The sequence below is a fragment of the Nothobranchius furzeri genome, chromosome 15, assembly GCF_043380555.1.
Source record: "Nothobranchius furzeri strain GRZ-AD chromosome 15, NfurGRZ-RIMD1, whole genome shotgun sequence".
In the NCBI taxonomy this organism is placed as follows: Eukaryota; Metazoa; Chordata; class Actinopteri; order Cyprinodontiformes; family Nothobranchiidae; genus Nothobranchius; species Nothobranchius furzeri.
In genome coordinates this window covers 40,824,077-40,837,703 of record NC_091755.1, presented here as the reverse complement: position 1 = coordinate 40,837,703, position 13,627 = coordinate 40,824,077, and the positions used below count along the sequence as shown (strand labels likewise).

Genomic DNA, 13,627 nt, shown 5'->3' with positions numbered 1-13,627 from the left:
TTGTGAGCGTCGGTCAGCTCTACGTTCTAAGAAGTTTCAGGCATGTTTACTAATGTACAGTGACAATCAGATGATCTTATTTAATCATTAATAAACACAAATGCAATTTGTTGGAAAAAAAAGGAGTTCACTTAGATCTTTTGTGTTTTTATTTAATGTTCTAGATTTTCCCTCTTGACTTTTATTGGCAGCAGATTAACAAGGAACCTCTGACCTACTCCTGCTAGATTTTGGAGCTTAATACCGTTTCCCATTAGCTGAAATATGACATCAAAGACCAGCTGTGGCCTGTCACTTCTAATCCAAATGGACCAGTTAGGACCTCATACCAAACACTGATAGTAAACAGATTAATTTCCTGCTCATTGGTGTCTTTAGTTTTTACTTCCTCTTAGTTACTTTTATGATCTGCTGTGGTTTATATGGATTGTGAAGCCCTCCTGGAGAAAATTCAGTTTATATAGCGCCGCTTCACAACAAGGCCCATCTGAAGGCACTTCAGAGTAAAAAAGTACACAAAATGAAGAATACCGCTTCATTTGCTGGAACTTCAAACTGAACGCACAGAGTGGTCAAATATAAAACTGTAAAATCAAGTAGCTAATAAAAGATGATGCTGCATTCATGGGCGTCGCACCCGTGGGGGATGTGGGGGATTCAACACCCACACCAGTCTGGTTTCTCTACGTCGCACTCACTCTGTTTGCCTCATCTCCTTCTTCACCTCCCTCTTCTGTTTCTCCTTGAGACCCGACAGCCGATGTCGGGTCTCAAGGAGAAACAGGAAAGGGAGGGAGGGAAGAGCTCGACTGAATTCATAATTTTACATCTTGACATTAGCTGTACAAACTCTTGAGTTTGATAAAGTGAAAAACAACAATTTGCAGAGGTTTATAACAGGCGCGGTGCCAGGTTTTCATTTTTGGGTGGGCCACGGTAATTTTGGACGGACCTTAATAAGCAGTGACTTAAGTGAAGCAGGCAGGTCGCGCTAGAAAATTTAGTTTAAAAAGACGTCATAAATGTGTTCCCCCGTCATTTTTATTTCTAAAATATGAAGTAAAAACTCACAATTTAATTTTCATTCATTTTTCATTTATAGGCACTAGAATGCATTACCTGCACTTCTAATAGTTACCTCTCAATGTAGGACTCTTTCATAAGGGTACATGCACATCGGTAGTTTTTACGGTTATTCATGGGGCAAAATCTCCCAACAGTTTTGAAAAAAAAATCCATCATCCAGTAAAAGCAAAGCATCCAGCCCACCTCTCCAAATAGGTGGTAGAGCGGGTTGCCTCATGATCGGAGGGTCATGGGTTCGATTCCAGCTCCCGCCAGGGGTATCCTGCTGTTGTTTCCTTGGGCAAGACACTTCACCCAACTTGCCTGTGTTAGTGGTGGTCAGAGGGGCCGACGGTGCCAAATGGCAGCCTCGCCTCTGTCAGACCTCCCCAGGGCGGCTGTGGCTACAAGTAGCTTACCATCACTAGCAGTGTGTGAATGTAAGAGTGTGTGAAAGCGTCTTTGGGTGTCTAGAAAAGCGCTCTATAAGTTCAATGCATTATTATTATTAATAGACACGCCACGCGCACCATTCGTCAGCCCAGACAAGAGCAGAGCAAATAGAGAAAGAATAGAGGATAATTATGTCTGGATGTGGATGGAGATTACATTTTACAGCAGCCTGATCATCATTTAAATACCATCACCTGTCTTCTAGTCTATGCTATCAGCATTATTTTAATGTGTGTGTGTGTGTGTGTTTTCCACTTCAAACACTGGTCTAACTAACCAGACCAGCGTGTCCAGTAACATTTTAATGTTACAATTAGACAATTTAATTTCATGTAGGCTAGGAACATTTCACCTGCCGTGGCCCGACCGCTTCTGCTCCATCGACATTAATAGTATGGACATCTACTTTCCATAGGCTCCAATATCAGTTTTTTGAGGCCAAATGGGAGGTGGCCACCACCGCCATTTTGACCGTGTCACAGGTTCCGTCAAGCCCAGACAATTCCAAAAAAGGGAAGTGAGGAGGAGCTGAGGGTGGGGCTGTAAGGCTGGGATCAACTGACGACACCCGGTCGAACTAGCTACAAGCTAACCTGAAGCTAACCCAAAGCTAATGCAGAGGTGGGAGCTAAGCTAACGGAGGTAGTAACCTAGCTACAACCGGAGTTAACTGTGCACAACACCAGAGCTTCTGAGTCAGAGATACGCCGGGCTGACCGCTGGGTAAAACCGGGTGGAACACAGAGGTCTCCGAGACCTCCACAAGCCAGCAGCCGCACAGCACACAGAAGCCGCGATCAGACAGATGCGCCGAGCTGCTGGGAGAACAAGCCGTCAGCCCGCGCAGCTAAGGAGCCGCGATCAGACAGAGATGGACTGGGCTGCAGGGAGGGGAGAACCGAGTGGAAAACAGAGGTCTCCCGAGAGCTCCACAAGCCGATAGTGGGAACCCAGCTCCACCAACATGTTATATTTCAACCCATTTTCTAAAGTGCAGCATTATGTTAAATGCACTGGGTTTTACCCTATTACATTTAAATGTCATGGTTAAACAGTACATGTTAAAATCTAAGCTCAGCTCGGCAGTGACCTAAAATACATAAATATAATGTTACTTACCGAAAAAAATGAAGTGGAGACTCCTTGGACGCTCTATTAGTGCAATTAATGCCACAGCAAGTCATTTTGTCCAACAATTGCACAAAAAATATCCAAAAAAGAATACACAAACACAGAGACTCAAAATCCCGGAGCAGTTTCCAGGCCAGGCCGAGGCTCTACTGAGGCCTTTCCACGGAGCTAGCTCTGTGGTATACAGAATTTTAGGCTTTTAATACACTTAAACAGACGAGTGAGAAAAAAATTCACCCCCCTCAGAGTTGTCATGAGTGTAAACTAGATCATTTAAACCAAAAACATGTTTTGGTACCAGGCTGTAAACATGTTTATTTCTGCTGTGAAATCGGTATTTTTAACATGGGAGTCAATGAGGATTTGCTCGCTTCTGACACCAGCCCCTAGTGGATGAGGGTGGAACTGCAATTTGTGGTACTTCCGGGTTTGACTCAATTTTAAAGCCGCATTGTGGGGGCTTGTTCTGCTCCACATAAACTTTGTGTGTGAACAAATGTCTCTACAGGTGCTTTCTGAGCTAAAGAGGCTATTCTGCGTGTAACCCAGACAAATATGTTAGTGCATTACTGTGAGTCAACAAGAAAATAGGGGTTAAACTAAAAGTTCATTACATGTTAAAAGTAACATAAATATTGTATTTCGTGTATGTGGTGAAGTCTAAAAACTGTTAAGAAGTACTGAAGCATAAATAATTTATTGTATTGTATTTTGGGGTTTTATTGTGAAAAGAGGAAGTGCTAAGGGGGGATGGGAGGAGAAAAGGACGCACATGTCTGAGGCGTGGTAATTAACTTTAATTGTCCGGTTCTTTGAAGTAATGACCGGTAATGCACGCTTGTGGATGGCTACTGAATGACTCGTGGACACTTTTGCTAAAAGTCCGTCCTGACTTTCGATCTACGATAGTACAATAAAGCAGCTAGCGGACAGTTAGCTTTCACTGGCTAAGTGAACGCAGCGCTAGGAGCATGGTTAAGCTAATTCAGCTAACTGTGGAGACTACCTTCATTCCTCCGGAAGGTCGGGAGTGGCATATTAACTGACTGTGGAGACTGCCTTTGGATTACTTTGTGCTTTGCCCGGACGTCGCTGGTTGGGAGTTTGGACCAGGACCAGCAGATGATGGGACACGGTTTACCTCCAGTTCCCAAGGGTGTAGTTGTGAGTTGGAGAAAGTTGAGCTACAAAATCAGGTACTTTTTTTATTTTTTTATTTACATGCTCTACTGAGAGCGAAGTGGCCATTGTGTTTTGGGCCTCACCGCTCCCTAGCTTCACTCAGGCCTGCAACATTGAGGGTTTATACAGTCGTGGAAGCTGGCTAGTGGGTGTGTGTAAGACTGGTGGGTGGGCCCCTCACATATTCCAGTTAGTATTAAAGCTGGAGTTTATTGATTGAATGTATTTGCTCTTGAATGATGTTCAACTACTAATTCAGTAAACTATTAGTTAAATGTAACTGCGTTTGGTCATCTTAGGTGTGTTCTTGCTGTGTCTTTCTAAATCCATTCTTTCGTTCTTTTTTAAACACAGAAACAGTTTTGTTTACCTGTTTGTAGCTACAGTTTCGCCGACGGCTGCCAGCTTCTTCAAAAAGCACCAACAACAACAACCATAGCTTTTTGAAGAAGCCGGCAGCCGTCGGCGAAACTGTAGCTACAAGCAGGTAAACAAAACTGTTTCTGTGTTTAAAAAAGAACGAAAGAATGGATACGTTTGGTCATTTTGGACAGATGCAGGACGTGAGGTACAGATATTCTAATCTTTAATGCTACATTGTAGAATCTAGGAAGCCCTTACCCAGGCAGAGAGTAAAGGTGGGATATGCGTCTCCAATATGGAGACGGGAACAAGCGCTGTTCAGCCAAAGTTGCATCAGAGAACATTTTTCCGAGTGACACATCCCTCAGAGAGACCGGCTTTCCAGACCGCTTCAGTGGGAGGAAATCTTACCGCATTGCCGTGGTTCTGCACTGCGCTGAGAACCCCTCTAGATCTTCAGCTCACTGTCCACCGTGTGCGCTCCGAGCCGCGCTGAGCAGTGTCCAGAATAAAGCTCTGATGTTCTGATGGGAATCATTTCTTGATTGATTTAGTTACCTCCGCGATGTGCGTAACGATTAAAATGTCAGCTCATCTGTGTGTGCATCAGTGTGCGTCGGGGTAATTCTTTCAAAACAACCAACATCCTTGAGTTTATCCGTCAAAATAAACAGTCAAATGTAAATATCTGTAACCTGCCATTTAACTGATTTGCCTTCTTGTGAAGATTGTTGCAAAGAGAAACAACTAAACTTGATTAACCCCAGAGCCGTGCGCACTGCGCTGTACTTCTGACTGTAAATGAGGGGGAAACGATTTAATCGGATCCTTTTCTTTTCAACATGGTTTAATGTAAAGTTTCATTCAGTACAAACTTTAGTTACACCAATCTAACGAGACAGAGCCTGGATTTGTATTCTGAACAGTTTAAACATGTTTAAAACGGAGACGTGCGTGACGCGTCTAAAATCCGCACCTGCTCCGCTATTATGGAAATTAAACTAACAAGATGAATAACATGAACTTATTTTAGGCACAGACAACATCCCCCACACCTTTGAAAAGCTTGCAACGCGCCTGGCTGCATTCAGCATGTCAAGAGGTGACCTTGAGACACCTGTGAACTTTGAGGAGTCGTTGCTCATCTGGGTTGTGACTCATCAGCTAAATGATAAATCACAAAAGGTGTGGGCTCACATTTCATCCAGCGGCCCACCCACGTGAGGCTTAAATGTTCCACCCTGTGACGAAACGCCCGCCTCAGTGCAGAAAAGAAATGCGGCTGGAACAAACACTTCCTGTTGGTCTTATCTGGCTGCCCACCTTGAAGGAAGTTTCAGAGCGACGAGGGTTTCCTCTTGACCCCGATGCCGCCGTTTAGAACTGGTTTGTTTGCTAGCAAGTGTTCATCCCCCCCAAAAGCACCTACCTTTCACAAATGACTCACTTAGGATTCTCCAAGGCACGTGAGCAGTCCCAGGCTGTTGCTCAATAGACGGCCATCAGCTTGTCAAGCTGCATTTGAAGCTGAGCCATTAGTCTTCTGCCTTCCTGGTGCTGCATGTAAATAAGTAACCAAAAAAAGTACAAGGGGAAACCCCTTGACTGGGTTTTTAATTACCAGTTGGGTAATAATGGGAAAGTCCTGGCTGGCCTCAGTTAAACCAGCCTGCAAAACTCGTATTTCCATTAATAATTATCGGAAATGGAGCCACTTATAGATGCTAAAGTTAAAAATAGTTCTCTGAAGCTTATTTCGTTGAAATTTGTTGTGCTGCTTTGGACAGATGCACCACCACGCGTCACATTTACACACTCAGCAGAAATAACTTTGTAGTTGAGGTGAAGGCTGACGTCTGCACTTTGGGGGAGGCGCGTGGGCTCAGAAATAAGTGACTAAAATGTGTAGATGCCTGATCCTGCCTACACGTACTGAATTTACACACTTAGCAGCACACACACACACACAGGATGTGCAAATATCGGAAACATTACACACTCATTCACACCACACTCGGGCTACTCCACTGGAACTGTGTCAAAAGCACTTAAAAAAAACAAGTTACTTTTTTTTTAGTTGAAGGTCAAGAATGGTGTCTTTGGTTCCTTCCACTGCTCACATGGTGAAAAGGTCTTTCTAGAGCCCACTTTGTGTTTTCCTACAGAATTCCACTTCCCTGTATACAGAGTGACAATAAAGCATTGTTCCTGGATCCCCTGGAGCTGTTTTATACTCCATGCATGACATCACCCACGAGGCTTGTTCAGCAGGAGCCAAGTAAACTGGCTCAAGGAAGAAATCTTTTATCACAAGAGGGAGTACCGTCTTCTTCAGGATCGTCTTGTTTTCAACACAGTTTGATGCGTTTCTGCTCACGGAGCGAACTCCTCGGATGAATCCTTGATCAGAGACTCTGTGCTGCTGCCTTGTTCCTGCTGAGCCTCATGAAAACTGCACTCAATCGCTATTAAAGTCCTTGGATCGTCTGAAGAAGGAAAGGAGAGAAACGTGTTAATGTCGTCCTGGTGTGGTTCAGTGCAGCCGTGTTGAAAGTACCTGTTGGTGTTCTGATTACAGGTGTTTTCAGCTGTTTTTCAGCCATCTTTTCTGGCTTCTTTTTTGAATGGTTGACTTTCACAGCCACAATGATGATGATGATGACGACGGCGGTGGCGATGAATGCTGCCATCATAACCGCCATGATGACCTCATATGACGCCACCTGCCCCGGTGGATCTGGACGAACTGTTAGAAGAACAAAACAAGCATCCCCTTGAATCAAATCAAGAATAAACTCGGCAACATTTTTAGGAACGCAATGACGCCTTACCAGGTGGCTTATGGCGGTCTACAGAAGTAACTCCTTCCGAAGGAACCATCACCTGACACTGGATGTCAGAAAAGGCATTCCCTTCAGCCACAATCTCCTGATTGGGACCAGGACACCTTGAAAGGGACAGAGGACTTCCAGTTACCTTTACTGGTTTTAACTATGTACAGATAAATGTGATTCAGTTGCAGGATTGTAAAATATATCTCACTTGGTACTCCAGGGTTTACAAGTGCTATGGTTCATGTTGTTGAAGGTTCCACGTGGACACGGTCTGCAAGACCCTGTAAATGGAAATGTACAGCTGAGCTGGAACAGGACCAGTGTGGATGCTGAAGGTCAAACATCAGAAGTTTTGCTTACTGTCATCGGTGGGTTCAGAGCCTTTGGCGCATTTCTCCACACAGAAGGAGCATTTCCCGTCTCCGCAGGTGAGTCCGTCCTTACAGCCACACTGAGTGTCGCTTTGGTTGGTGCAGTCTTCCAGATGGACTTGGGCGCCTGCAAACAAAGGGGCTTCATGTAACTGGAGACAAGTATAAAGTATGAGCTACAAAGAAGGTGCTGATCGTGTCCAGTAACATACCGACACACTGAGTACACCTGTCACACCTTCGGGTCATGGGATTGTGTGTGTACGTCCCAGTTTCACACGGCGTGCAGAGTTGTTTTGGTCGGGGGCCACACTGCCTGACCAGACGATTCCCTGAGAAGAAATCCCCGTGTGTGACAACACGTCAGACACGGAGAACTAAAGGTCCGATCTTCTTCTTCAGTCCAATAAAAAGGTTAAACAGCTCTGAGTGTTTAAGTCATCTGGAGTCATGAATGGAGCCATCTGCTGCTTTTGTTGTGGCATTAGGCGCCAAACCACCGAAACTATTTCTGGTTGCATGCAGCCACCGCAGGCAGACTCTTCCAAAATCTGGATTCTCACCTAGTTTTAAGATTCACTGTGACTGAGGTGTTTGAGACAAACAGGTATCTTTGTTCTGTGCTTTGACTGCGGTTCCCATCTGCTCCTATTGATTGTTTTATCTGTTTTATGTGCCCGCTGTTGCTTTGGAGGCGCTTTGGCCAGCTCCCATGCTGTTTTTAAATGCACCATAGAAATAAATTGGTATGGGATATATCTCTATATATGTGTGTGTGTGTGTGTGTTAGTATTTTATTACTCACCAGGATGGCATTCATCACAGCAGACATTGTCTCCTTCCTGTCTCCATGTCTTACAGCCTACCTCAGCTTGGTCCAGGCTGGACATGCAGCTCTGTGTAAGCAGAGCAAGACCCATCAGCCACTGGATCAGAACCATCCTGCAGTCCCGAACTTCAAAGGGAAAGACCGAGCCAGGTGTAATTGTTTTCCACTAAAAACACATCTCCTCCTCCTCTTCTTCTTCTTCCTTTGCTAATCTAAATCGGCACCTTTGCTGTCATCATCTCCTCCGAGCTCTCTCGCGTTTAACTGAACTCAAGTTCTGTGAACTTCTACCTCAAACACACGCATCTCACTGCCTGCTGAGCTGTGGTTTTGATTAAAGCCAAGTGGGCGTGTCTCCTGCCCAGAGGAGGAGTCCGTGAAGATTCAAACAAATCAAGAGTAGAAATAACACAACCTTTAAAAATAGCTTTGACACAATTAATTCATGATTTGATAAAACCAGACGTGGATGTTCTTAGATGACCGATACCATCAGTTTGCAGTGTTTTCCTCTCTTTTGTGTTGCTTCTGAATGAGTCTTGGTTTCTTTTCTTGTTTTTTATTTTTGGTAGATGACAGTTGCTGAGGTTTAATCAAACAGCTTCCTTCCGATAAGGTTTCACAGTTGTGGTCAGAAAGTTCGGGATTAGATCATAAATCCACCCTGAGAACCAGACTCATCTGGGTTCAGCTGTGTTGTGTATCTCTCCATTACCTGTCCCAGGTGGGTCGAAGGGAGGAAACGGGTGTCTTTTGTCCTTTTCCCTGGAGCCAGGAGCCGTTCTCGCTTCACAAATAACCTTAAAATCAGCGTTTAAACAAGTAAATGTAAAGTTTACAGCATCTGTTCAAGAATGTGATGTTTTAAAATGGAAATTTTAGATCAAAAGTATTAATAAATGTTACAGACTGCAGATAAATCTACATTTTCCTCCCATACCAAATTTTAAGTCAGACGGTTTTGGATTTTGTCTCGTTCAGAACCCCTCCCAGGAAGGTGGTTCGAATTACGGTTGAGGACTTGATGAGTTGGCTCAGCTCGTTTAACTCTTCGGGGAAAGGTCAGCTTAGGGTAAAAGTTATCTGGAGTTCAGCTGGATGGTTTTTATCTGATGCAATCTGATGATCAGAGCTGGTAACTCAGAGCCAACACCATGAAATGTCAACATGATGGTGCATGGGGGGGGGGGGGGGTTACTGCACCGAGCATGTCCCCACTTGTTCATGGGGTCCTTTAGCTTTAAGTTTCAGACCCTTTAACCCTTTTGATTCAGTTTAAAGTTTAGAAACCAGTTAAACACATTTTACCTTTGTGACACAAACCTACGGTGGAGGCCATTTAAATAATAAAAACAACAATAACAAACCAACACAGGTTTGTTGTTGTTGTTTTTTTAGGGAAGTACTTTCAATCCACCAAGAGCGAAACTCCTCGAAGATAACAAAACTGAAAATAAACCGCGTTTCAAGGGGAACCTGCGCCTTATCATGCCACACACCGACGCTGTTGTTTAATTTCTCTGAAAAGGGAACTGCTTCCCATTTGGGAATTTTGTTGTTGTGATGGCATCACAGGTGACTCAGCACAATAAGCTCACCGCTCACACAGCAGAAGCATCAGTGAGTAAGCGCTTTGCTGCTGTGTATCACGTTCATGATGCCTCATGATCAGATGACATTTAGCACACAGCTCTGAGCAGCGGTCCGCCTAACTCACAACCTATTACAGCAGACATTGGTGTCAAAAGTCAGCACCTCTGCAAACGCACACTCCGCTACCTCCCACACTTACCCTTCACCCTCAACCCCCCCACCCCCCAGACATGCAGCTGTGAGGCAATGTAAACTCCCAGCAGCTGGATTACCATACTGGCTCTGGGAAACGCTCGTTGCTGCTCGGTAAGCCAGACCGCCGTCATATGCAGCCTGCTGGTAAAAGTGTGTGTGTGTGTGTGTGTGTGTGTGTGTGTGTGTCTGCATGTAGGCTGACATGAAGTTCAGCCAGAGTCAGACTGCAACTTTTAGAAACAGAATATTTTATGTGATCATGTTCTAAAACACAAACTGACTGATCTGGAGTTGCTTGTGTTGGTGAAGTGCATCTCTGACATCACTTCCTTCCTGCCAGCCCCCGTCATGTGTGGGAGCGCAGCATCTCATTCACACATCTGTGTGTGTGTGTGGTTGGTGGGTCAGCAGACTGGGGGTCTGTGTGTGTGTGTGTGTGTGTGTGATGTAAAGTGATCTGAAACATCTGCCCACTAGGAAAGTACACGCAGCCGAGCCGGTGTTTGGAAGTTCCACACAGAGGTGGTAGCTGTACAGTAAATAAGATGTTGATGACACACCGACACATCACCGTCTAAAGAGCATCACCGGCTTCTTCACATCAGCTGATCAGACTAAAAAAAACTACTAATTAAAACATTTATTTCATTTAAAATCACTCCAATGATTTAATCCCATCTGTCCAAAACCAATGCTCTTATTTACAGTTGTTCCTATTAAACAGTTTAGATCTATTAGAGCAGAATGTCTCCACCTAGTGGTGAATCTAGGTTTTTACCTTCAAACGGCCCACAGGTCCGTTTAATCCTTACTGGTTTACGAAAGACACGCATACGTTAGAGTTCCCACAAGACTTTTACATTTTCATAAAGCTTTTTCTAGTTAATAAAAAAAATCCCAAACAATTAACATTTAGTGTTAAAACCTACAAAAGTCCTCTTTGCATTTGTATTCATTTGAAGCAACAAGTTTTATTTAAATAAATAAAAGCATGAATGGAGTATTTGTTAGTAAAGACCAACCTTTTATGCAAACATTTCAACTTTTTTTTTAAATTAACACATTTTATTGAAGTTTTTCTTCCGTCAGCTCAAACTGACAAACGTTTAAGTTTTGGATCTACATGATAAAACTCGGCTTTGTGACCCTGCGTGGTGAAGCGTGAACACATCCAACTGTTAGTTTAAAAAGTAAGCTTATGACTTCCGTGTTTAGCTTTTCCCAACAGTTATGCTACAGTCAGGTCCATAAATATTAGGACATCGACACAATGCTAACGTTTTTGGCTCCATGCACCCCCACAATGGATATCAATCAACTTTTATTTATATTGCACTTAATCGTACAATACATGCAACTCAAAGTGCTTAACAGATTAAAAAGGCCCTGCATTCCCTCCCATCCCCAAAATTTTAAAAACAGTCTGACAATAAAAACCCTTCACAACACTCATCCTCCGGCACACACATGCCCCCTTCCCCATGGTAAAAAACACGATTGACTGAGATCAGATGAGCCAGACCAGCTAAGATAAGGATAAGGAAACACCATCAGGGGAGCCATCCGCCCCGACAGCAGCAGATCCACAGCAGCAGCCGAGGCACTGACACAGGGCGCCCAGGGCAGGGAGGGCAGAGACCCCCACCTCCACCTAGGCACACCTGGAAAGCACCGAGGCTGCCACAGCTGACCACCGCTCCCGGGGCAGAGGGCTCCCACAGAGGAAGCACTGGAAAAAGGTTAAATTAAGATTAAAATGTAAAATCAAAAGAGCTAAAATGAGAATTTTAATCTCAAAAGTTGTATAGATATTAAAATGTTGATCATAAATCAAGGTAAAAAACTGTTTAAAAAGCACGTATAAAGAAAGAATACATTAAATAAATAATGATTAGATAAATAAATAACCTAAATAATTAAATTCATTAATTAAAAAGTGATAGTATTCAGTTAAAAGCTAAGCTAAAAAGATGAGTCGAGCCTGTTTCTAGTGAAACGAGGAGGGAGGCAAAAACATAAGCGCTCAGATGAAACGAACAAGATGTGCTTTAACTGCAGACTGTCAGCTTTTATTATAATAATAATAATAATAATGAGGGAATAACTCCCACCTGGCCATGGAACAGCTGAGAAGCCAATTGTACCGTTACTTTTGGTCCCTTAACAAGTGGGAGGCACATGTGCAAACTGTTGTATTCCTACACCGTTCACCTGATTTGGATGTAAACACCCTCAAATAAAAGCTGACAGTCTGCAGTTAAAGCACATCTTGTTCATTTCATTTGATATCCATTGTGGTGCATAGAGCCAAAAAATGTTAGCAGTGTCCATGTCCCAATATTTAAGGACCTGAGTGTAAATGCGCCACTGGGGAGTTATTTAGTCCCGTGTAGATCTGCTCCAGACCCCACGCCTTGTGTTGCATGACCCAAAATCGGGCCCCGACCCCTGGTTTGAAAACCAGCGGTGTGTGATGGAAGAACAAACATTTGGTTCATATATAAAATCTAAATCTGTATGAATGACTGTAGTTGGTAATTTTAGGTATTAAAAAAAGCACCAATTAAACATCTTTGAACATATATATTTTTAATTCATATATAATTTTCTATGTACAATTTATTCCTTTTTTGCTGCGAAACAAAATTAAAGAAAGCTTTGATTGCAAACAGTGTTTCATTCTAAAAGGAGGGAGACAAAAACATAAGTGCTCATAAAACAAGTGTGTGTGTGTGTGTGTGTGATTAAGTGAATAAATCGGGGTTGCCATTGTTATTGTCGGTCGGGATTCCCCTCGAAGTCGGTTTAAACTGGTAGAGATGTGATGATCACAAAATTAAAACGAGTAAATGAAAAATAAAAGATTGGCATCAGAAACCGCTCAGACATTAAGAAATACCCACCACACCATGTGAGCCTTTGGCTTTTCTCACTGACTCACAGCAGGTACTGGTGATCGGCACGCGAGCAGGCGAACGTCCGCAGCAACGGTGCCGTCACCGCAGCACAGCTACGTCAGTGGAGAGCGGCCCCGGCCTCACAGAGTGTGGTGTCTGATTGTCTGTCAGTGAGCTGCTGAAGGCAAACCAAATCAACGCAACATGAACACATAAATAACACCACAACGCCATCCAGTGTACGCATTCACCCTCTGGAGCCGACAATACTTTAAAACAAAATTAATTCATTAAATTTATTTAAAGCAGTTAAGACGGTCACGCACTGAGCAGCCGTTGGCTGACAGCCGGGCCAGGACCCGCTCAGGCTGAACGGGGAGAGCTCAGACCACCTGCTGGCAACAGAAACAAGAGTTTGATGAGTCGGCACACAACCCAGGTCTGGAGGATTGAGATCCAGCCCCAGCCACGTTAAAGGTCCCGCAGAACAGAAAACATCCCAGGTAGAGAAAAACCTCCCCAGAATGTCCGCATGGCAGCTTTAAAGACGTCACCGCACTGAACACCACTCACGTTTCACAGACTGTACACGTCAACAGGAAAGAGTCGCTTGGTTTCCTCAGCAGAGCACCTGTGCTTTGGGAGTGGCGACGTCGCTGTTTGTGCTAACACAGCAGGTACTTCCTGTGGACATCAGACAGCAGGAAGCTAAGA

The 13,627-nt window shown here is 43.9% G+C and overlaps 1 protein-coding gene across 1 annotated transcript; it reads right to left on the bottom strand.

The window, feature by feature from the left end:
* Positions 1-6,485: 6,485 nt before the first annotated feature.
* On the bottom strand, positions 6,486-8,537 carry tnfrsf9a (tumor necrosis factor receptor superfamily, member 9a). The gene is made up of 7 exons (XM_015967188.3): positions 8,205-8,537; positions 7,612-7,731; positions 7,389-7,526; positions 7,237-7,309; positions 7,026-7,141; positions 6,752-6,940; positions 6,486-6,680 (listed from the first exon to the last, which is right to left on the bottom strand). The coding sequence occupies exons 1-7, from the start codon at positions 8,338-8,340 to the stop codon at positions 6,568-6,570; spliced, it is 885 nt and encodes a 294-aa protein (XP_015822674.1). The 5' UTR covers positions 8,341-8,537; the 3' UTR covers positions 6,486-6,567.
* Positions 8,538-13,627: the final 5,090 nt, after the last annotated feature.

Bases quoted from the DNA above. Each gene is read 5' to 3' on its own strand.
- tnfrsf9a (XM_015967188.3), bottom strand. From the start codon at position 8,340: ATGGTTCTGATCCAGTGGCTGATGGGTCTTGCTCTGCTTACACAGAGC. The intron at 7,732-8,204 runs GTGAGTAATAAA...ATTTCTTCTCAG, and splicing joins CTGTGATGAATGCCATCCTG to GGAATCGTCTGGTCAGGCAG. The intron at 7,527-7,611 runs GTATGTTACTGG...CTTTGTTTGCAG, and splicing joins CAGGTGTACTCAGTGTGTCG to GCGCCCAAGTCCATCTGGAA.